This window comes from Micromesistius poutassou (genome assembly GCF_964030765.1).
Source record: "Micromesistius poutassou genome assembly, chromosome: 23".
Taxonomy (NCBI): domain Eukaryota; kingdom Metazoa; phylum Chordata; class Actinopteri; order Gadiformes; family Gadidae; genus Micromesistius; species Micromesistius poutassou.
This window is the reverse complement of record NC_140293.1, coordinates 6,666,151-6,691,185: the sequence shown is the minus strand read 5'-3', so window position 1 is coordinate 6,691,185 and position 25,035 is coordinate 6,666,151. Positions and strand designations below refer to the sequence as shown.

The window sequence follows — 25,035 nt, the reverse complement described above, 5'->3', positions numbered from 1 at the left end:
TTTCGGAGCAAAAAGGTGTTCCTTGTCAACAGAGATGACCGGTCTTTGTCTGATTTCATTCTAAGTTGTTTTGGGTTTTTTAATGCCTTGACCTTTAAGGAAATGTAAATTTGATCAACATCTCTATTTAAGAATTGGAGATGTATTTGTGTTTGTCTGAATGGTTGAATCTACTAGGGCTTGTGTTTCACCCCATGACTTTCAAGTTTGACTGTTTTGGAAATCAAAGAGTTGGTACATTTAAATATTTTATCATAATACATTGCGCCTGATTTGCTAACTCATTTACATAATATTTTCAAGCAGTTTTTCTTGTTGAGGGACTCATCAATCAGAAATAGTTGTATGACCACATTTACGATATTTTCTTCTAGGTCAGCCCCTCACAAGATACTATTTTCCCTAACAAAATTTTTTGGTTTGGGCCTGGGTTATTCAAGAAAAACAATTGATACAGAAACAAAACTCTGTTTTTGGTTTATTATTGTGCTGAATTGAACTGACGTGACCAGATTAAAATTGGTGTGACACTGCCATCTTGTGGTGCTGCGGATATTACACCCAACTGGGGGTTGGACGCAGTAGACTAGAAAGTTCAAGCTGATGGGGCGCATGTTGAAAACTGACATTATTCTGAATAGTGCTGCATTAGATCCGGAGTCAGTTTGTGAATTAGACTACAATACTAAATGATGTATACCGACAGACATTTATGTCCAGTTGTGTTGAGTACATTTTATACAACAATAAACCGATGAGAATGTCTCCATCTCTGTGAAGCCGTTCCACAGGGAACCTAAACTGTCATGGTCCCTTGAGCTACGGTCCTTTGGGACCCCTGAGCTATGCTCCTTTGGGGCCCCCCATCAAAGCCTACAGTAAGCCGTCCCGAGGGGACAAAGTGTACGGAACTCACCATAAATCTAACCAGCCGACTACAAGAGAGCTGCAATTTGTCCACTCAAGACCATGGGTTCAAATCCCACCACAGGTATTGACGGTGCACTGGAGAGAGCTGCTGATTGTATAGTCTGGCGACATGGGTTTAATTCCCACAAATATGGCCTTCTCCATCAAAATGCAATTTTTGAAATGTAACGATGTGAATTGCATTGTCAGTCATAACCTCCCACCTTCTTTCAGACTGCATCTCAGTGGTCCAGTCGGGCCAGCTGCCGTTGTTAGAAGCTGCTGACCTGGGTTCAAGTCCTGTGAAGAGCACTCACTTTTGAAACAACAGGTGAAGTACATGGGTGGCATCCATGATGCATTAGTCACCACTATCTGGTTCTCTGTAGGTTTAGGGGTTATAACACACACAGACACACACACACACGTACGTAGGAAGAAAATAAGAAAATTCAAATACAGTGTCAACATTTTTGCTCAGGATTTTAATAAAAACAAAACAAAAAGTGGATAGGAATTGGATAGAAATGTACATTTGCAAACCATTCAGCTCAACAGTCCACTCAAGGGTCCACTAGTCTGTCTTTCCAGTTGCACTGAATTCACTGCTTCCATTCGACACACAGAAGAGTAAAGGTACTTTTACCTGAGACACGTTTGCATACAACCCAATAGAGTGAACCGTGTTTGTAGACCGTTTAAGGCTGGTGGTAAAATAGCACACATTTTACACACTTCATGGAGACAACTTTCCAATTAGGTCATTGATAACATGTTAAACTAAGCTTTTCTTGTTTAAATCAAATGCCTGGTAATATCACTTACACAGAAGCAACCGCATGTGGGAGATTAAAATAAATACCACTAACGGTAAAAGACACAGCACAATGCTTTAGGTGGTGAAAATAAAAAAGATTATTGGAATGTATAATTGTGTGTTGAAAGTTATTACATTATGGTTTGGCACTGGTGAGTGATTGGGCCAATATTCCCACAGAGGACCTGCTGGGAGAATAACCCGTTGCTACAGCGATGAGGCTCAGTGGAGCCGGAAATAGAAAACAAAAATCAAACTATCCTCACCTGAAAGCATCCTCACCTGAACCTGCCTCAGCATGCTTCAAATGAAACGGAAAGCAGAATCAAACACCTTGATTCTTCCTTTCAAGGTTTTAAGCTCATTCTAGGGGTTCAGGGCTGAACTTCCATCCAGGTTCAATAAGCGGAGCCCAGGTCTGTCGCATCAGCGCTTAATCAGCACCCAATCAGCCAGGTCATATCACTGCGGTATCACTGTTTCACCTTTAGAGGGAATGTAAACCAAGGGGGTGTTTTGCTGCTACTTTTAGCATGATAGCTCAAGTATATTCAACCAAAACAAATCGTAATACTTTCTTAATGATCCTACTAAGTGTGCCTCTGGTTGCCAAGGAAAACATGTATTTATCTCAATAAATGTATTTCAAATACGAATTAAGATCTTTTTCAGTCATATTTGGGTCATCAATTAGTTCCATAGCATTGGATTTAACACTAATGTACATTCTGGAAACCAATTTCCTTTTCCATTCAACAATGAAATAGAGATTTAATAGTAAAGTTTACTTCTAAAAGGAAAAACACTCTATTTGGGTGGAAATTTGATAAATTTCATCCCTGTTAAGATTTCCTGAATATATTTTGAAATGTTTTTGCATTGAGCATATCATACAAGTATATATATATATATGTATATATAAATATCATTATTGGTAGTTAATTAGAAAAAAACTAATTTGTACTACTATCATTCGGAATCATTCGGAACAAATAATGGCACGGCGAATCCTACTTATAATTGTAAACATAAGAAATGGAAACGGAAATTATCCCTTTTTGTTTTCTAACCTGCCTGTTTTAAATGAACAAAGAGTCGAGAGAGAGAGAGAGAGAGAGAGAGAGAGAGAGAGATTTTGTGCCCAAACAAAAAGGATTTTGGTAATCTTTCACAAAGTATAACATTATATTGCACAAGGCGATTGGCTGGGAGGGGGGGTGGGTGGGGTGAGGTGGGCTCTGATTGGTTCATTACAATGGTCCCGCCTCTCCCTCTTCCTCCTTGTGAATTTCCGGGACAAAAACCAAACGAAACATTCCGCGGAGCTCCGGATGCACACTGCCCGTGGATTCAAACTGAAAACTAGAAGGTTCCTCAGTCCGGAGCAGGAATGAGCTCGTCCCATGGGGTTCAACCAGTAAGACGCTAAGAACCAGAGCTTGTTCTCCAAGGCAGCTTCAGTCCACAGTCCACAGGGTCAGCATCAACAGGGCTCCCCTCCCCCCCAGACACCACCTGTCTGTCTGCTCCTTTCTGAACCAAAATATACGGAGTAACGGTTGATACTGACCCTGTGGAGATGGGGTCCCCTGATGTTAACACACACACACACACACACACACACATTCGCAGAAACACAATCACACACACACACACACACACACACACTCAGGGGTTGTGCGAGTGACGGACGGACAGTCTGGGGTTGCCGGGTTACGGGTGGGGGGTGGTGGTGGGTGGAGTTAGGTGAGCAGCGTCCTGATCTCGCGGTGGACGTAGCAGAGGAAGTCCATGTAGGAGGCGCCGCCGTACAGACCCTTGTCCTCCACCAGGAACTGACGGAACAGCACCTCCAGCTTGTCCTTGTGACGCACGATCTGCAGCTGGGCGGGGGGGGGGGGGAGGAGAGTGAGAAGCAGTGCAGGAGGACAACGAGATGACAGTGTGGTCATGGTGGGTCAAACCACTGGTTATACAGGAGTCGGAAGGTTCTGGGTTCAAACCACTGGTTATACAGGGGTCGGAAGGTTCTGGGTTCAAACCACTGGTTATAGAGGGGTCGGAACGTTCTGGGTTCAAACCACTGGTTATACAGGGGTCGGAACGTTCTGGGTTCAAACCACTGGTTATAGAGGGGTCGGAAGGTTCTGGGTTCAAACCACTGGTTATAGAGGGGTTGGAACGTTCTGGGTTCAAACCCAGCCTCTGCAGTCTACCTGAAGGCATCCATGAGAAAGATGCCCCTAACCCTTAGCTGCTGTGTATTAAAAATCCATCCAATACACAACGCTTTCCTCGTGGACAAGGCATTCGGCAATGTGATTATTGTACAATTATTTAATTAACACAATATCGTAACAATATCTGTTCCTGCTAAGCTACAGCAGCAATGTGTTTACCTGATCTGGCCACTAGGGGGAGACAGAGAGTCTTCGGCTGTATTTGATTTCATTTGTTACAGTGCATTTGGAAGACTAGCACTACCGTTGGCTCAGAGTTAGGCTATTACATCCCAATACATACATGGAAGTAAACCATCGAAATCATGTCAAACACACTGATTAGCAACAACCACCTATTGTTATGCTGTCATATACCATATATAGAGATCAATATAATAATGGTTTCCTGGTACAGGACAACACCCAGAGCCTTACCTTCATGGAGTTGGGTCTCTGCTGCAGGAGGCTGCTGACGATGGCCCGGACCTTTGTGGACTGGGGGCTGTCCAACTCAGGCAGCACATTCTGGAACCAACACACACACACACCCCAGGACACATGAGCGGGCCATCCCAAAGAGGTTATCTGTTCCCAGCCGGTTCAATCCCGTAGGACTCGCCCCTTGGCTTTACCGGGCAGCGGTGATTCATAGGTACAGGAGACGTGTTGAGATGGAGATCAACGTTCCTGACAGTGCATTCGGTCGGGAACCAGGCAAGCCGAGTGGGCTTAGCAAAGCACCTGAACCTCTTATTTCACTTCAGAGCTGACCCGAGCAGACACACGCGGGCCAGGCCCCTACACCTGCATGCAGTTATCCCACCGGAGAGCGTTTACACCACTGATTCATTCCACGTCATGAAAAACAATGGGAGAGAGAGAAAAGCGTGTGTAATCTTCGTGATTCATTATCCGTGACAAGTTGTTTTAGGTTCTGAAGAAGGGGAGGGGGGAGGGGGAGGGGGGAGGGGGAGGTGGGGGGGTGGATTCCAGGTGAGTTATGGGAGTTGCGGTCCGGCCTGCGGGGCAGTAAATTCACGTGGAAAAACAAGGATTACAAGACATCTTGGGGAAATTGCGAAACCGTCTGTTGATTTTAAATTAATCACATGCCCTGCTTTAAAGCTGCACTATGTCACTCTTTCCTCGCAGCCGTTCCACTTTCATCCAACGTAAAGTTACCTGTTCTTTCCACAGACTAAACCCATTAATCCCGGGGTTGATTGAGCCGTGTCTCAGAGGGATTGATCCTTAGAAATCATTCGAATTAGGGCTGGAGTGAAACTGTAGGTTTAAAGCTAAGGAAGGCAATTTGGAAAAACCAGCCGGGGTAAGCTAGATTGTGAAAGTATTCAACCGAAAATAAAAAGATTACTAAATAAGTCCCACCCCTCCCTTCAGGCCTCTAAGCCACTCCCCTAAACACGTGGCTAGCTCGCTAGCTTTAGCAGTAGGTCTGCCTAGCCTTGTGGAAGACTTCAGTCATGGGCATTTAGTGCAGGGGCAGAGTTTGCGCAGTTAGCCAGGTAGGTAGACAGACAGGTAGGCCATCCATACAGTTGGCCTGAATTAAACTTTTAGACAGGCGCATTTCAGGCCTGTGACAATCACTGATTTTTATCTTTATCTTTTAAAATCTTAGAATTTGTATTATTTGTACAAATTATAGATGTTTTTTTTGGTTTTTGGTTACTTGGACATATTAGATGTCAGACTTAATAGATAAATAGATATATCTATAAAGTCTGACTGCTTATACGTCAAAGTAACAAAAAAACAAACAGTAACAAAACACAGTAATTGTGATGGAAATGATGGCGGATGAGCGTAAGCCTGAATCTGAACAGTTTGAGTGTGAGGGGAGCGTGCGTGCGGTGCTGACCGTGTTGGGCTGCAGGTGAGCGAGGGAGGGCAGGTTGAAGAGCCCCTGGATGAGCTCGGGGGGGCAGGCCGGGCCCAGCCACAGGAAGAGGGCGTGGCCGTTCTCCAGCAGGAAGGCCCCGCCCTCGGACAGACGCTCCTCCGAGCAGCGCAGCGGCGCCGGCACCGCCTCGCCCTCCAGCTCCATGTTGTGCTGCGGAAAGATCGGAAACGTTAAAATTGATCGGAAACGTTAAAATAGATCGGAAATCGATTTTACCGAATATCTTCATACGTATTGATCATTCGGATTGGGCTTCTCAGCATCAGGGGGAGGGGAATTTAGCTTGTATACAAAATACCAAATATTTCGTAGAAACTTTTACGCTACAATTCGGTTACTTCAACGACCTTACACGCGTAACAAGCAAAGTACACATAGAACAAAATAAAAAACAATCAGAACCAACCGTCCAATCAGAATCCCCACAGATGCAAACAATACCAAAAAAACACACAACACAAGATACAAACGACCAATAGCATAACACAGTCAGATCAGTGGACTCAATGGAACTCAATGGAACTCGAACGTTGAGTTCCATCGAGTTCCATCGAGTTCCATCGAGTTCCATTTAAAACCACTATAAGCCAAAGTCAGCCACCGCCCCTCTGTGAACCCTTTCCCCCCCGCCCCCTGCTGCTCACCAGCGGGATGAGGCGCGGGTACAGCAGCAGCTGCGTCTCCTCCACCCCCATGGCCATGACGGCCAGCCGCTGGTGGGCGCGGTCGTCCGTGGACAGCTCCGTGCTGCCCACCAGGGGGGCCGTCTTCATCAGGCTGTTCATGTACACCGGGAACACCTTCATGGCGTCGGGCAGGATCAGCTGGGAGGAGGGAGAGAGGGACGGGCAAGGGATGGAGAAGAGACGATTAGACGAGGGTCAAAGAAGTCTGCATTTGTAAGTTGCATTGCGTAAAAAGTGATGGTGCTCTCAGGGTAGAAAATATGTATGTCCAGAACGGTTTTATAATAGTTGGCCGATCGATGACTGACCTGAAGGCACTTATGAATAACTCTACTTACCAAAAATATATATACGACACTAACAGAACAAACTAAAATCCAGCAAAATTGAAATGGATCGATGAATAAAAACATGTACGACACGCAATGACATGTTCGTACTTGACACTTTTTTTTAACATCCTTACTGTACTGACAGCGATATGTTGTTGTTTCTCTTTCTTCTGACAAATGTTCTTATTGTAAGTCGCTTTAGATAAAAGCGTCTGCTAAATGCCCTGAATGTAAATGTAAACGACATGTTGCGTCTTAACAACTTTCTGTCTTTGGATCCATAGTGTCTTGACTTGAATCACATATCACATAAAAATGAGGACACCGTTTCTTGTATTTCAGAGCGTGGTCAGTGGTCCACCGACCTGGCTGGCGGCGGAGGGGCTGGCGCAGTTCTTGCGGTAGCAGGCGAGCATGTGGGCGGTCTGGTTGACCAGGATCTCCCGGACGCTCTTCAGAGGCTGCTTCAGGATGGCGCGGTAGGCTGGGGAACACCAGGATAATACACGGTGATAATGAGTTATCAGCTTCAGGATGGCGCGGTAGGCTGGGATCGGAACACCGGGATAGTGACTTATTAGCCATCATTATTTATACTATTGATTCCGGAAATGAGGTGAAGACGTTGTAAACACAAGTGATCGACAAATTAGTTCTCGTCTTATTTAATTAGAGTTTATTAAAACTATTCACGTTGTATGTATTGTGTAAAAGCCAGCTTTCAGAAATTAGTTAATGCCATTTTTTAGAGCTCAGAGACATTTCTAATATAAAAATGGAGTTGAATCCACTAATTTTGTGGATAGCAGTGAAGGGTTAAACGGACATCGTTGTGGTTCGCAGGGATTTCTCTTCTGTTATTTTAGGAGATTTCCGCAGTCATCTTTACGAGGAGAGCATGTGGTCCTGGTTACCAGGAGAGATATTAATCCCGGTGCCTGGTAAGCCGAAGAGTGGCCATGTTAAACCACACTTTAGGGAGATGTATGGAGTGGCATGCAGAAGGAGTGGTGGGGGGGTCAGCCTGGGGTCAAACCCAGGCCCCCGCATTACAGTGTGGGGCTTTCTGTCAGCACGTCTTAGGTATGATGAACGTGCGTCTGAAATAAAGCACTGCTTAGACTCCTTTTCTCATTATTACTGCTACTAGGACAACGTTTGCTAAAGCCAAACTCGCAGGTCGACTTGTACGTTTTCTTGTTTTTCCCAACGGGAAGGTGTTTGATGAGTCATGCTGACGTTATTAAACCGGCAATAAATACTGTTAATATTGAGATATGATGACACTTGAAAGTCGTCTGGCATAATTTTTCTTCTAATTTAAAACAACAAATTAGATTAAAAGTCTCAACTTGCTCAGTTGTAACGTCTCAATGACGGATTAACTTCTAATTAAATTGCTGGTGTAGTGGAATATATATATACATCATTATATCATCACTATGAAGGTATTAAGGCTGTAAACGAAGCAAACGCATCCATTTTAATAACTAGTATTTTCCAACTGACATTTCTAACCAACATTTTTAACTGACATTTTCCAGCTCAAATTGATGGTGAAATAAGCTGAAGAACACAGAAGAATTATGGCAATGTATCGCACAACTCCGGTATGGAAACGCAAATGGAAATACAAATCTTGAAAATCTTGTGACCTTGGGTGAGGAGAGGGGTCGGGAATAAACGGAGAGAGAGTTGCGGCGGACGGTCACCTGTTTTGGCAAAGAAGTTGATGAGCGAGTCCGTCTCGCAGCTCTTGAAGAGCTCCAGCAGCTGGGAGCTGCAGTTCAGACTGAGGTTGTGGACACGCAGACGTCTCTGGCCCCCCACGGTGGTGTACAGCAAGGCACACTGGGTAGTACGGACACACGGACATGGGTTTACAGCGACAGCAGATGACATGCTTGTAATAATAGAAGCACTGGTGTTGTATCATGTCTAATGGGGTAAAATACAACAATGTGGTGCTGTGTTGCTCAACTGGTAGAGCAAGGCATTAACACCGCCAGGGTTAGAGGTTTGATTTCCACTGGGGCTGCCTAATGCTGACAATGTTTGATGTGGTATTGTAAGACACTTGATAAAAACGACCACGAAATGGCGTACATCAGATTATCCACAAAATGGTTTAAAAGATAATAACTACTGCAGCAAATATTTGCTAGCCAACATGTAGGCATATTATTATTATTTATTATGACAGGCCTGTGACCTCTGACCTGCATGACCTGTTGATTACATTTCCCATTCCTTTGTGTGTTGTGCGTGCGTATGTTGTGCGTGCGTTGTGCGTACCTGTATGAATGCGCCCGTCTCCTCGCTGAGCGTGTCGTCGTGCTTCAGCTCCACGGTGACGGCGTGGTCGCAGTCCACCGCAGCCATCTCCACGTCTGTCGTGTTGTTCATGTACACTCCGCCGAAGAAGTCCGTCGCCCGGAAGCCTGGCGGGAGAGCGACGGAGGGGAGTTAGAGCGGGTTGACTTTTAAACAGAAGGTTGGCGGTTCGATCCCCAGCTCCTCCTAGCTGGGCGTCCCTGAGCAAGCCTTGCATGGTTGACTCTTGACTAATGTGTGTAGTGTAAGTCACTTTAGATGAAAGTGTCTGCTAAATGCCCTAAATGTAAAAATGTAAGCTATACTTGATGATGTTGTTTTGTGCTTAACACAAAAACCACACCTGTATTTTACTGTTTAAGCTCACCACTCTCACGAGACACCCTGCTCAAAAAAGAATTAAACTTTTTAATACCTATTTCGGATTTATCGTCTGCATTAGGGCATTCGCCTAAAATTATCACAAAAATTGTGCCAAGGTTGAAAAATGCTGGAGTACATTGTTTTGATCATTTTTCTTTTTTTCACGAGATTTTGTGTACCTGTGCTGGTGCGGACGCGCATGATGGCGTCAAACCCGATGGGCTTCTCCACGTCCTTCCTCAGGTCCCGCAAGAAGTGTTCCCCGTCGGTCTCCACCTGAGAGAACACACACAGAGGTCAGGCTGCTGTTCCTTCTCAAACCACCGGGGGGGGGCGCTGTTGTTACCATTTCACTGAAGCCATGCACATACTTGGTGAATTACTTCGCGCAAATGCAAGGAAGCGTGACAAGAGTTTCATGGGATTCAATTTTGTTTGGATTACTTTGGATCTACTGTGATAAACTGTCTTTTGAATTCTCATTAATTGCTACAGCTTCTGTGTCCCTTGAGGCCAGCTACTGAGTAAATATAATAATAAGGCAAAGTTAAACATTGTTTTTTTACATCTGATCTAAAATCCACTTAAACTGCACATGCCTGGCCTGTAGCCAGAGACAAAAGTCTAACTAGAAAGTATTTGTATATATTTGATTGTTTTCCCATTTCAGGCCACAAAAACATCCATGTTTGGATTCAGGCCTGTTCAGATGTGAGACATTGGAATTGGATTGTAATGGTTTTAAAAAGGGGCTGGATTACTGGTGTTAATGTTAATGATCAACACACACACACACACACTCACAACCATCCGAAAACAACATAACACACCGCACCCACACACACGCAATATAACACACACACACACACATTCCATCCACACTCACACAGATAGCACATACACATACGTCCCACCCACTCACACAAATAATATAACACACACACACACACACACACACACACACCCACACACACACCTGGAAGTTGCTGTACTTGTATACGGCGCCCCCGGTGTGGGCGGGCACGTCCCCCATGGTGGCCATGTCCAGGTACTGGCTGGGGAACAGGAAGAGGTCCACACTGCAGCCCTGAGCCACACAGTCCTTGGACAGCTGCTCGTACACGCCCTTCACTGGGTGGAACAGCATCTGATTGGGCGGTGGACACATCAATCAGTAAACCAACCAATCACAACCCTTTATTTGCCCCAGGGGGAGATTTTGCTGAGAATAGAATAGTACAGTGAGCAACTAACACGATACAGGAACTATTGAGAAATACATGAATGCAAAAACAATAAGCTGAATATATTTTACCGGTATAATACGTAAAATGGTACAAAAAGCAATCGTTGATACGGTAAATGAACATGCAAGAAGAGGATGAAATGGGATAGTCAGAAGATCAACTTAGAGATGGATACATGTTTATTTTGACTGCATTTATTTTGATTCAAAATAAATGTAGAAGAAGTGACCCAGTGACCCTCACCTTCTCCTTGTCCGTGCTGACCAGCTTCTTGTCGTCTCGGTTCTTCAACTTCCCAGGAGCCTCGGCGGTCGGGATGGAGGCGTGGAAGATGAAGAGCTTCCCACTGCACTCGGCCGCCTGGAGAGAGAGAGAGAGAGAGAGAGAGAGAGAGAGAGAGAGAGAGAGAGAGAGAGAGAGAGAGAGAGAGAGAGAGAGAGAGAGAGAGAGAGAGAGAGAGAGAGAGAGAGAGAGAGAGAGAGAGAGAGAGAGAGAGAGAGAGAGAGAGAGAGAGATGCATTATACTACAACGTCAGTTTGAATCCTCCTGTTACAAGCTCATTAGTGAGGTCTCTGTAGACACATGCCTTTTGGTTAAGTCCATCATCGCAGCGGCTGACAGAAAAGGTTTTTTTAATCTTAATAATTTTTTCCCCAACTGGAACCTGCATGTGAACCTCAGCTCTGAGTCGTTCCTCAACAATGACATCACGTTGTAAGGTTTCAGTTTTCAGACGTCTGGGGTAAGTAACAACCCATCAGGAAATTAAAAAGACCAACTCGCTGACCGAAAGACTAAAAGGACGAAGGAAGGAGGAAATATATTTAATTTTACTGACTTTCTGCATGGCTGAATTAGAAAAATAAGTTTCTAACACAAGCATATTTAACTAATAAGATAAACAAAGTAGTTATTCGTGCTTATGCCTAGTGGTATTCTTGGGAAGAATTCCCTAATATGTGTGTTGAAATGCTTTGCCTCCTTATTGGGAGTGCTGTATGAATACTTAGATGAAAACTTAGGGACCGAATAAGACTGAATCTTATTCCCCAGAGGAAATGATGAGCGAAGCAAATCAAGGCTTTCTCCTGCATGGCACCCAATCAGGCCATGCATTTATGTGTATGTGTGTGTGCGTGTGTGTTCGTGTACATGTGTGTGCGTGTGCGTGGCACGGACCTTCAGCGCCTCCACACCGGCCTGGATGACGGGGGCGAAGACCGTCTCACTCTCGTTGGTGTCCGCAAACATGTCCGGGATCTGCTCCAACAGGCTGCCCGGAGGATAAGAAAAGATTAGGACTTCTGAATCAACATGACACCAACCCAGCTCCCACAGGGTGGAGACATAGCATAGGGAAAGACGAAGGATCCAAGACGTCTACAGAGAGTTAGCGTGAATCTTAGCTTAAATAGAGCTAACTCTTGGCCTCAATCTAACTCTTAGCCTGAATCAAGCTAACTCTTTGCCTGAATCCTTTGCGTCTTGTTTTGTAAGTGACATGACGTTCTGCCACGACTACCTCAGCTAGGATTGAAGCAGCCTGTGAACTTTGATTCATGCAATATCCTGTTTACACAATAGTCTGTAATTTAATAGTGATAATAACACTAAAGAATGCTCTCTTGTTTTGTCTTGGTCAACAATAACCAAGTCTGGAGATGGGAGTTAGATTAAAACGGAATTGTTGGTTTAGTTTTATTCTGCCAAGCATGGTTCCCCAAGAAACTTTTGAGAGCAGCTGAATTGTTAGCAAGTGGCTGCCAAGAAATCCCGCCAAAAACATCCCACCCAAAATAAATTCCCTCATTAAGCAGACACTTTGATCCCAAGACATCCCTCATCGAGGAAAGTTCCCTCAGGACACAAAAAAAAGCATCTGCTCATGAGGTCGAGAGATCATCGACCGTCTTTATCTGAGATGTGAAGGCACCATAAGATGGTGCCTTCACATCTTCACATTTCAGATAAAGATGATTGATAAGATGGTGCCTTCATGTGCTATGGAAATTATGGTAAATACCAAAAGCCGACATGAAAATTGCACATGAATACTCCCTCACGTCGTCATTTCCACTGGAGAGCTCGTACAATATTTTGATACACAAGCTGCCAAGATGAGATAACCTTTGACCTTTTCAACAGTAACAGGTCAGGATCTGTGGGTCCGCCATGTTTCATTTCACTACGACAACAAAAGCACTTGAACACAACGCACTCGTAATTTCCAGGTCACAAATGGAAAGGATCATCTTTTCCATAGCACGTGAAGGCTGCATTACTTGTGGATGACGGCTCGAGACTCGGCATAGCTGACGAGGAAGCCGTCCAGAAGGGGCACGAACATCTCGGCCGTGTCCGAGACCACCATCATCTGGGGCTGGGCCAGGGCGCTCTTCACGTTGTAGAAGTGGAGGATCTTGTTGTAGGTGACGAAGCCCACCTTGATGGCCGAGCTCTCGGCTCCGTCCTCTCTGGAAGGGGGGGGGGGGGGGGGGGGGGGGATGATGGTGATGGGTCAGGAGTAGTGATCGACCAATATATCGTCCGGCCGATATTATCGGCCGATATTTGCGTTTTTTACGCGTCAACAATTTTTTTGGCCGATTTCATTTTATTCATATTTTTATATTTTTTTCCAGCATGATTTACAGACAGTTCAATAAATGTTCCTTTTTTAAATTGAGACTTGTAACATTTGTTATCATCATTGTGTCATTTTTATGATGTAAATTGAGGGAGCAAAAGCAGTATTGGCTCCAAATATCGGCTCAAGAAAATCAATATCGGCGTATTAGTCATCGGCTAAGGGTGGTGAAAAAAAAACTGTATCGACCCTAAAAAATCCATATCGGTCGATCCCTAGTTAGGAGGGTTTGTTTACATTTGGGACAGGAGGAATATGCTGGGAAATCGCCAATGTGTGCGTTGACGATTTTTCAATATTCTAATTAGAAAGAAATGATAAAGAATTTCTAATTATAAAGAAACTGATCAAATTCGACGATAGTGAAAAATTAAAAAAAGTGGTGAGTGAGAGATGTTTAACGAAAATACTGTCTTCTTCCGATTCCAGCCTCCTACTTTATCTTTGGCATCACTTAATCATAAACTGGTGTGTACGAACACGTTGTGTCTACACCGGCTAAGCAATGGGAGGTTTTGTTTAATATGAGGTTTTGTCAAATATTGTGTACAATATTTAATGGAAATCATAGCAAAATGAGGAAACTTCTGTGAAAGACGAACTAGGAACTAGCAAGCCCAAAGTCTGCTTAACTAAAACCTCAGAACCTGTGGGTCAGCCCAGAGGCCCAGCAAGCCTACCTAACATCATCATCATCATCATCATTATTGTTATGAAATATGTGTGGAGGATGAAGGGGAACTCCCCTGTGAGTACGAGCCTACACCTGCCCTGGTCTGCCCTGTCTCACTGAGGATTAGCATGGGCCATGTTGTTGCTTTTTTTCAGCAAATGGAGCCACATTTATAGTGAGCTGAGCAGCCAATGTGGTTTCAATTTAGTTGCCCCCCCCCACACCACACACACACACCCACCCATCTCACCACCAACCGGGTGGTGAGAAAAGGCCAGGGTTTTGCAGTGTGCGTGTGTGTGCCTGTAAACATGTGTGCGTATGTGTGTGTGGGAGAGAGACAGAAAGACAGAGGGAGAGCGAGAGAGATAAAGAGAGAGACAGAGGGAGAGAGAGAGATAGGGAGAGATAGAGAGAGAGCGAGAGGGCGAGAGCAAGAGAGAGAGGCGTATGTAGCTCATTTGGAGTGAGTTCTGTGGTGAGTGCTTGAGGTATGATGTAATGGCTAGGGACAAATATGGACATGCTGTTGCAGCCCCCCAAGACACAGCAAAATAAGACGGCTGGTGGGATTTTCTGTTGCTTTTCGGAGCGCCGGGACATATCAAAACACATCATCCCCATCGCTGGACGCACTTTGAGTGGTAACCACCAGGCCATGTGTGGCTTCACTGACTTCCACCATTGTGTGTTGGAATGCCCTTCAGGACGGGAGCTGGCAGGCCCAACGGCATTTCTCCCGTCTTCTGCTACCTTGGCAAACTTTGCGTGTGAGAACCTTCACGCAACAATTTTCTACAGACGAGATGCTTCAGTACCTGGAGGTACTGGCCCCCACCCAACACCACCCACCCCATCCCCTAACCGGGACCCTACGAGTGGGACCTCCTTATTTGGAAGGGCAGGAATTTCGCCCTCTGTTCCTATATTGTTACACATACTGCCATGTCATGTGTGGTTGAGGGTGGGGTCAAGGTGCACCCAGGAACACACACATCGTAAGCCTGTGAGTTATCAATGTGTTTGTTTACTATATTGCTGTGAATTATGGGTAAAGTCTACTCTGAAGCAACACATTTACTTGTGACTTTCCAAAATGTTGCTTTTTTTTTTAACGTATATGTATGTCTCTGAATGTCGGGGTGTGTGTGTGTGTGTGTGTGTGTGCGTGCGTGTGCGTGTGCGTGTGTGTGTGTGTGTGTGTGTCCGTCCTCCCCTACCTAGGCAGGTTGTCCAGCAGGGTCTTGAGCTCATCACACACCAGTCGGACCAGGCCACTCTTGATGTTGGTGAAGGACACGTCGATCATGAAGATGTACGCCGGGGGTCTGGCCGGCTTGTTGTTCTGTGGTGGAGGCCAGAGACTTTAGATTAGGCCTTCTAATCCAGAAGTATATGGCAGACTAGATAAAGTATAGGAGACCGGGCCATTTCATTTCCTTTCGCTTTGTATTTGTTTCAAATAATGTCGCTGGAGGCTAAATGATTTCACGCTTGTAAGTGTCAAAATCGGTTATTAACAGCAAACACATACTCAGCCGTAATAGGCTAGCAGTAGTAAACTGTAAATAAGTGTCTGTTAAGTCCTCAAATTAGCACAGTGTATTTGGCCATTGTAGAAATACTTGAAAATTGAAAGCTTCATCCATGAGTTTTATTTGGTAGAAAATTTGTAATGAAACAGGAAACCAGACAGCTTTTGGGGGTAGGGCTATGGAGAGACCCTGGTTATCTGTCTGTACCTCCAGCCCACCCTCCCAGCTCCTCATCCACATATTAATAATGTCCGCACAGGCAGACCAAAGGGAGAGAATGTCTGCCAAGCAATCATTACCCCTACAACCTGCACACTACACACACTGATCTCTTTGTCTCCGCGGCCAGGGGTTTTGAACCTGCAGCCAAGGTGGGGGCTAAGAGGTGCACATCTTAATGCAAGAGCTGCCAAGTACAAGAAAGAAAGATCTAACGGCGCCAACAGCACATTTCAGAGGCCCTTCAAGTAACATCGCTGATTGTGATTGGTGGAAAAGCTAATGACCTAATGACTTGTATGTGGTGTGTGTCTAGAAGGCACAGTTTTCCCTATTTAGTGTCGTGTGATTGTCTGTTGCTATACTTAAAACACTTGTGAGTCTGCAAGACTTATATAGGCCGGGTCGATCTGAATGGCTAAATATGGTGTGGAGGGAATCTTGTTTATCAGTGTCGGGCCCTACAAGATAAAGTTATAGCCTTGAAAGCCGATCGTTTATGGTCAAATCCCTGCCGTGCATGGCTGTTTCTTTTGGGACGACTACTGTTAATGCTTTACTCAAAGATAGATTACAGTTAAGTAAAATGTCATCAACATGTGCATTTATTTATGGAGACTAGGTGATTAGGTTCAGGAATAAGGTTTGAGAATGTTAAGTGTTGGTATCGATGGACCGAGCTGGTTGTGAGGCGTGTTTGAGGCTTGGGTTAGGGTCATGGACAGGGAGTGGTGGTCAACTGTTGTGTTAGGACATCTGACCAGGTGAGATAATGCTTTGAATTATAAAGCATGAGAAATTTCTAATTTTTGGTTTGTCTAGCTTTGAGGAAGCATCTATACTTTTTTAAAGAGTTTTTACATAGAATATATGTCATTTGGTGGACCCCAAACTGCCTTACATTGCGTAACATTTATTTAGCAAAAGCTTCAGTCCAAAGCGACTTAAGTCAGTTCATTTAACAATGGAGATTCAAAGTGCAAGAATAATTTGAGTACACAAAAGTGCAGTGCAGTGACGTAACAGTCCAGTACATTGACTCTCAGCAGGAGCTAACCCGCGGCCAGGACGGCCCCAGAGAGAAGATTAGGACTACCTTGCAGTAGTCCAGGGTGGCTGAGAACTCGTAGGAGCCCAGGGACAGCTCGGGCCTCTCGTAGAAGTCCATCCGCCGGCCCATGTGGTCCAGGTGTTGGAAGTAGAACACGGGCACTGTGGGGGAGGGGGGGGGGGGGGGACAGGAGGGGTTATAGTGGAGAATCATGAGAGAGAGTATGGGTCAATGTATGAAGGGGAAATTCAAATGAGCCAATTTCCAGCCAGAGGCCTAGATTTATGAATGAGACTGGCATCATCAATAATAACAATGAACAATATTCCATATTGAACTCAAAGCTGTTATGTTTCATTATCTATGGAGAAGGAAAGCTGGACAGAAGGACAGAAGGACCGATCCCTGGAGAGCGGGTCTCCTCCACGGGCTAACCTCACCTTCGTTGACGCAGTTGCAGAAGGCACACTGGAAGCGCCGGCCTCCGTCGATGAACTGCATGTAGGGACACATGTAGGCCTTGCACCGGTTGCACCGGATGGGGCCCGTCTCACCGTGGTTGACTAGATAAAGAGGTGTCTGGACACATACACACACACACACACACACACACACACACACACACACGTACACACACACACACACACACACACACACACACACACACACACACACACACACACACACACACACACACACACACACACACACACACACACACAGATGAATAACAATGCAGACACTACCACGTCCACGTTAGTGCAGAGAGTATCAAAGGATATTGCGAGACAATAATTCTATATAAAACATTGCAATTGGACGGGATATAAAAAGGTTGTCCAAAGCATGATGATAGACTGGAGATTTGCTCAGCCGATTTGAAATGATTCTTTGTTTTTATTGCCACTCCAACATGTGAATACATGTGTCCCACATTCATATACAATACATTCATCTACGGTGGGAATGCAAACAGACTGGTTTGTGACCATAACAATGCAGTTTTAAAGATTGCCTACAGATGGTGCTTAAAGCAACAATACTACCTCTGAACAATACCGGCCTTGCCTAAATAGAAGCCCCAAAGATGGATTTATCACAGGCTTGCAGGTAACAGAAGGGTGTATACCAATACACTGAGCAATACAAATCATATTTTTTGACAGGCTAGTGGATTAGGAAAACATCAAGATGAAAAACAGAGGTACTTAATAAAACTCCAAGCAGAGGCGATGGATACACGGTGAATCATAAACAAAACATCACCCAGGCAACAACTGTTTAGCACGAAGACCAACGGACAGTGTCCAGCGACACTCTGGCAAAGGGGATACGTGTTGCAGATATAGGGCGATGTCGGTTGGTTGGGCAACCCTCCACGGCGCTCAGGTGATCTACGTAAACACGCGGGAGAGCCCAACTGACGTTTGAGTTCTAAATGTGTGAAGCACGTCGCGTCCACCACCGGGAGGAGAGCTGATAGCTAATAAGCATGGGGAGGGAGGGAGAGAAAAGGATAACATTGCCATAAAAAGGCCTCCAAGGGCTTTGACTCCAGGGTAGAGAGTATCTAAGGGAAAGTTTCCCTTCACGGCACAACACTATCCAGTATGACAGAGGTCGTCCCGAGAGCACTGGAACTTTCCGGAACTCAGAAGGATAGTCATGCCTAAGCCTTTCCCAATGAGGACCAGGCAGTTTGTTTTATTTTTCACCTCAGATTTAAAACAGTGTTTGTCCGAGGGAGAGCCAATGGTGTTGACTTGAAATGTCCAATAAACTTGAAATGTCTAATAAACCGTTCTTAAGAAATGTCCAAAAAGCCATGAGTGAGGCCTCTGCTGTTCCTATAAGGGCCATCCATCCATCAGCGGCCTGGTCTTACCTCGTTCTTTGGCACGATGGCGAAGGGTTTGATGATGGTGGCCAAGGGCACCTGGCACTGCTTGGCGAGCTCAGCGGTGCAGGGGAGGGTGTAGGTGGTGCAGCGCATGAACCTGGGACTGGCGTTACCTGAGCAGACCAACAAAGAAGAGGTGGAGGTTATCAGGGTGGAGCGTTGAGGCTGTCGGAGGAAAGGTTAACGCGAGGGGGACTGGGAACATGAGCATGAGCATTGTTTTTTATTTCAAATAATAACACAGTCTGCGTGCAAACGTTAAAGCTGGAATGCGGCAAATATCCAAGAGTATTGCAGAATTTTGACCCTGGAAGTTTGGGGTAAAGAAAATGAAGGTCATTGTTCCACATAAACACACTGACGTGTTTATTTATTCACTGGGCCGTACCTTGGTCCTGGACTGTGAAGTCGGTTGTGACTAAGGGTGGAACCTGGCCCCTGATATTGGTAGCGTAGACCTGTCCTCCTCGCTTGGCCTGGTCGTCCCCAATGACCTGGGTCTGGAAGAGAACAATCTCAGTCATTATCTACAGAATTGGTTCAGTTCAATAGCTATCAAGGTTAAGAACAGATTTCTTGTTCAGATACCAGCTGATTCGTTATTGGCTAGCAGGGACTTTGTCAAGCAAATGTCGGCTTCTCTTTACATTTACATTTAGGGCATTTAGCAGATGTTTTTATCCAAAGCGACTTACAATACGTACATTTGTCAGGAGAAAGAGAAACAAAAATATATTGCTGTTGGGTACAGTAACATACATATGACAGTAAGTTACATATTTATAAAGCAATGTTTTTTTGAATTTCAACTATTTATTTATTAAGGAAAAACATTGACATCTATCATCGATAGATGTCGATCTATCATCGACATCTATTATTGAATGGCAGGACCATTTGTGGTCCCGCCCACAAATGATTTCCCGTGACACTACGCTGAAACAACACTTGCAACGCCTGCAGCTCATGCAAAGCAAGGCCCCCTCTAAGAGGAAGTAGTGACTCAGTGGTGTGAGTAGGTCAGAGCAGGTGTTCCTCCCCACCACTACCATTGCTTGAGAACAAAGAAAACCAGACACTAAAAGTGATAGTAAAAGAGGCATATCAGAGCCCCTCTTTCTATACCAATCTGGGAAAACATAAGGCACTTCAACCACAGTGTGTGGAACAGACTGTTCATGTGGGGCCCGGTGGGTGGGTGCTCTACTTACAGGGCTGGGGATGGAGTCAGGGTCCAGCTTCTTCTGAGGCGGCCCGGCCATCGCTTGTCCGGGGAAGGCACCCGGGAATCCTGGTTGGGGCCCTGCCATTTGGCCCCCAGCCATTTGGCCCCCAAACGGACCTGCAGGGAATTAGGTAATTACTCTGTGAATGATTAACAAAGCTGCCAGATTTAGTTAACCATTAACCGGGCCATGGGTTGAAAATAACACCCTGTTCTGCCTAAGTAGACTCGTTATTGGTTACAATTAGATGATTGATAATCTGGGATCAAGCAGTCCTTTGATATTAAAGCTGAATTTCTGGCTGGAGACGGCACAGAGCCTGGGCTGGAAACCACAAGATGCAAGGGTAACACTTTCACAAGGGTTTCCTGTTTTGTTACGGAGATATTCTACTGAAGAAAACTAATTTGAGTGGAGGAAGTAGTTCCGAAGGGGCATTGAATAAGTGTATTTCCACAGTGGCCAGTCTGCTAATGTGGATTTGACACTTTTACAGACACTTTTTAACATTTTACTGCTGCTGTCTGAGTAACAACAACAGCAACAACACGTTTGACTGCAACAAATATGAAACTAAAGATAGTGAACCACTTGTTCACACAGATTTGTCATCAGACTGCAGATTTAAATCCAAAATGTGTTTGATATGTTTGACTAATAATACCAACGCTAGATTCTAGGTCTCCATCAGTGTTGGAGATGCTGTTGTAAGCTAGCTGGTGTGTGCTTACCTTGCTGCTGGGGGTAGCCTGACGGGCTATTGGGTCCCGGTCCAGGCTGCTGGTAGCCCCCCATTCCTGGGCCAGGTGGTCCAGCATAAGGCCCGCCCATGCCTGCCATTGGAGGACCAGACATTTGTTGGCCTGCCATTGGAGGACCAGCCATTTGGGGGCCGCCCATTGGTGGACCGGACATTTGGGGTCCTCCCATTGGTGGACCAGTCATTTGGGATCCTCCCATTGGTGGACCAGACATTTGGGGTCCTCCCATTGGTGGACCAGTCATTTGGGATCCTCCCATTGGTGGACCGGACATTTGTGGTCCTCCCATTGGTGGACCAGACATTTGGTGGCCTGCCATTGGTGGGCCAGACATGTGGGATCCTGCCATTGGAGGACCAGACATTGGCATGCCTCCCGGGGTCGAGGGGTGGGGGGACATCTGGGGGGGCATGTGGGGGGACTGAGGCCCCGGGGGGCCTGAAGGCGGGCCCATTGTCGGGTGAGGCGTGGGCTGGAATGGCTGCGGTGCTACGGGGCTGGCTTGAGGCGGGCCCTGCATCGGGCCTGGGGCTGCAAGCAACACACAATTACACACAACAATCAATACACAATAACACACACAACAATCAATACACAAGAAGACACAATAATGAAGACACAAGAACACACACAATAATGAAGACTTCAATCAAAGAGAGACCAGCGAACCAGAAGGACCTGATTAGCAACATGATTAGGGATATAATTAGCTAATTATAATTAGGAAGAGAAAGGTCTGTGACTGTTTATTCACAAAAATAAACAATCAATGCACAAATAAGACAAACCATGTTTTCAATTGAATATAATAACTCAGATCAAAAATACAGAGTTTAAATTAAAAACATTATGCAACAAGTTCCTCCCCATACATTTTGTCAGACTGCAGTGTTAAACTACATGGGTCTTTTTTGTAAACGTACCGTAGTTTCCCAGGTTCATGGCACCCATCTGATTGGTGAGCTGCTTCGAGGGAGGCGGAGCCTGCTGGCCCATGCCAGGGTACTGAGTCTGTGGGGGCAGACCGTAGCCAGCCGAGGAAGATGGGGGACCTGGGAAACTACCGGAGGAAAGAAGCGCTTTGAATGACTCATTCCACTCTGTCATGTATTCAACATAAGCATGAGGTGATGAAGAAACTAAGACATGATTAAGTCATTCAAAATGTATTGTATTTTGTATTTCCTGGCACTTAAAAATAGAACAATGCTACACGCATTGTGTAGCATCTTATCCTAGCTATCTTGTTGTTTACGGGGAATGGGTTATCCTAGTAATTGTAAGTGTTAGCACTTGTTTATGTGAATATTTTTACTGTACCGACAGCGATATATTGTTTCTCTTTCCTCTGACAAATGTTTTTAATTGTACTTATTATCTGCTAAATATAAATGTAAAGACACCCACCAGGTTCTACCACAAAAAACTAAGTGCACACATGTTAGGGGTGTAACGTGCAGACACATCTTTAGATACAATGTGAGATATAAATTCCTTTCCTCCACGAGAGATTACTTTCCTCCACGTCCATTGCTTGCATGTGCTCTGAGTCTAAGGCAGACGAGATGACAATCTATCTTGTATTGAAGGCTTATTGAACACAAAGGCTAGGAAGACACCCTGCACAATGAAGTCACCAAGGAGTTACAAACACAGACTCAAGGTGGAGTTTGTCAGGTCACAAAACACTTGGGTCAAAGCCTAAAATGGTGCCAATATAAGGCACATAAGGCGCACATTCTACTACTTCAACCCAAGTTTGACTGATTAACCAGGGTGTAACTAACTATGTTTATTCACCCAGTCACTGCTTCATTCAGAAAACATTCACACACAGTTTCACTGCTTCATTCAGAAAACATTCACACACAGTTTGACAGCTGTGGAGTGTAAGGGGAGGTTTGTTTGGGTTACCTTTGTGGGTGAGAGCCGTTCTGCTGGGCGTTGGGACTATAATGGCTCGGTGCGGACGGTGGGGGCCCACCAGGGCTGGCCCCTGGCGACTTCATCCCACCTAAGGAGAGCAGGGTTAGGTCAATGTATGCTCATCCACACTATGTCTGCACTGGCTCATACAGGCCCGGTTAAATCAAGGCTCACCAACATCATAGGAAATCAAATGTTAAATATAAATCTATAGTTAGTTAAATTTACGTCAGCGTAGTTAATATAGCGCATCAAAGTAAGAACTCTGCTTTGGCAACACTTTCTTCTGACAAATGGACTTATGTAAGTCGCTTTAGATAAAAGCGTTTTTCTAAATGCTCTAAATCATCCACCATCTGTATCAGGGTGGCTCGTGGGTTCAGGTTGAATTTACATCAGCGCAGTTAATATAATTATCATCTTTTTATCCTACCTATATTAAGGTTTCATCTACCAAAAGCGATTTGCTTTTAAATCCAAAATCACCTGCATAAATGTGTATATTCACACATATATCTTGATGAACAGGAGATATAGCCCTTCATCACAGAGGTGTGATTACAGGGGTGGAAATCCTTACGTTAATGATGGGTCTGTCGGCCTGGCATGGCCCATAATTAACATCTTGATACACCTGTGTCCACGCCTACTTTAACACCACCTTGATAAAGGCCTTGCCCCTCTATTGGGATCTCCATTGTGTTCAGAGGACCGTACCTGGTGGTGGGGGAGAGAAGGCCTGTTGCTGGCCCCCATAATGCCCATACGTGTGCTGGTTAGGGCCCGGCCCATAGCCCATGGCCCCGGGCTGGGCCTGGGAGTACGGCGGCGTAGCGACATAACCCTGTTGACTCATGTTGTTTAGGGATGGCTTTCACTGTCTCCTCATGCCACGAAGAACCACTACAGGCAACCTGTGGATGGGAAACAACACAAATGTAAATCGACTATCTATGGTGTTCATAACATAGAAATCGCTTTTAAAACATTAAAGTGTGGAAAATACACAGACTTTGATTGTATCTTGCAACCTGTTGAGCTTTTGGCCCGAGTTAGTTTGGTATGCGCTCTCCAGAGACGGCCCGGTTGTCTAATTGTTTATTAAAAGGAAGGCCTACACTACAGATAGTAAGTCCACACTCAACGTGGAACATGGACCTTTGGTTTCGCTTTATTGTGCCACACTTGATGTCAATTCAAGATAATACAATCGACTCGACTCAACTCGTTCGACTCGATGTCCGAGTATGGGACGCTATGTAATCCAAAGGCGTTCAGAAACTAAATAACAACAAGTAAGTTGAGTTGGCCACAGCTGTCACAATAACAAAGCTCCTGTTCCGATTGGGAACCAGGGGCGGACCAGGCCGGACAAGATGGACTCACGACGCTGTGAACCCACGAATTACACACATTGTTAGTTAATCTGTATCCAAAAGAAAGACGCACACCCGACCAGGGACCACCGCTGGAGTGGAGTCAGCCACTGCCCAGGAATTGCCACGTCAAAGATCCGTTATGCCCGACATCAAACAGCATCCCTTCCTCCCCACCGACAACAGTCTCTATCGTGATACATTGGGTTTCCCTGTGATGATGCACATGCAGGACGCGGACGATCAGACCCCCAGCCAGACCCCCTTATACCCAATAAACCCCAGCGCGTAATTAACAACATAGCGACCCTGAACCTGTGACGTTACAACGCGGACGTGTTTCCAAAGTTTTCTCCCTTAAACCCCTCATAACTCCACCCACCACGACCACCGCTGGATCGCAGCCCGACATGGCGTGGGGATGCGTCCCTGTCCCGTTTATAGGGTGAAACGTGCAGGTTTACCTGGAATAAAGGCGATGGGTGCGCTCTTCTCCTCTGTCCGGGTCCCTGCTGCTGGAGAGTGCCACGTCAAACTCCGCCACACGCACCGGCGCCGCTCGGCGCGTCACGCACGGCGAGCGGAGAGGGGATGGTACTGCGCATGCGCGGTTCGTAGGAAGCCCGTACACGTCAGCACAGGGGACTTTTCCTTTTTTTTTTTTTCCTTTTTTTCTTTTTCTTTTGCAGTACAGCGAACTCGCGTCTGCGGTTGCAATGCTGACCTACCTAACATGTGTCTGGGGTTTTCTTGCGTATCTTTTATCTTGGTGCAGAAATCCCTTATTGTGGTCACTTAGCCTACATGCGAAAGCATTAACACACAATACCCTAGGCGGTTTATCCAAACTATTTAATACAAATGAGATATAATATATTTTTTTGTA

General features: G+C 45.4%; 1 protein-coding gene across 1 annotated transcript; it reads right to left on the bottom strand.

The window, feature by feature from the left end:
• Positions 1–1,375: 1,375 nt before the first annotated feature.
• Positions 1,376–24,718, bottom strand: sec24d (SEC24 homolog D, COPII coat complex component). Its single transcript, XM_084487133.1, has 23 exons — positions 24,614–24,718; positions 23,491–23,687; positions 22,762–22,861; positions 21,771–21,907; positions 20,818–21,378; positions 20,072–20,202; positions 19,249–19,360; positions 18,846–18,973; positions 17,401–17,539; positions 17,006–17,121; positions 15,376–15,500; positions 13,118–13,309; positions 12,015–12,108; positions 11,078–11,194; positions 10,564–10,734; positions 9,767–9,863; positions 9,186–9,331; positions 8,603–8,741; positions 7,256–7,374; positions 6,517–6,696; positions 5,831–6,022; positions 4,384–4,473; positions 1,376–3,609 (listed from the first exon to the last, which is right to left on the bottom strand). Exons 2-23 carry the CDS (start codon positions 23,627–23,629, stop codon positions 3,469–3,471), a joined length of 3,366 nt encoding a protein of 1,121 aa, XP_084343259.1. The 5' UTR covers positions 23,630–23,687; positions 24,614–24,718; the 3' UTR covers positions 1,376–3,468.
• Positions 24,719–25,035: the final 317 nt, after the last annotated feature.

Bases quoted from the DNA above. Each gene is read 5' to 3' on its own strand.
- sec24d (XM_084487133.1), bottom strand. From the start codon at position 23,629: ATGAGTCAACAGGGTTATGTCGCTACGCCGCCGTACTCCCAGGCCCAG. The intron at 20,203-20,817 runs GTAAGCACACAC...AATTCCCTGCAG, and splicing joins AGGCTACCCCCAGCAGCAAG to GTCCGTTTGGGGGCCAAATG. The intron at 9,864-10,563 runs GTGTGTGTGTGG...GTGTTCTCTCAG, and splicing joins ACAAGTACAGCAACTTCCAG to GTGGAGACCGACGGGGAACA.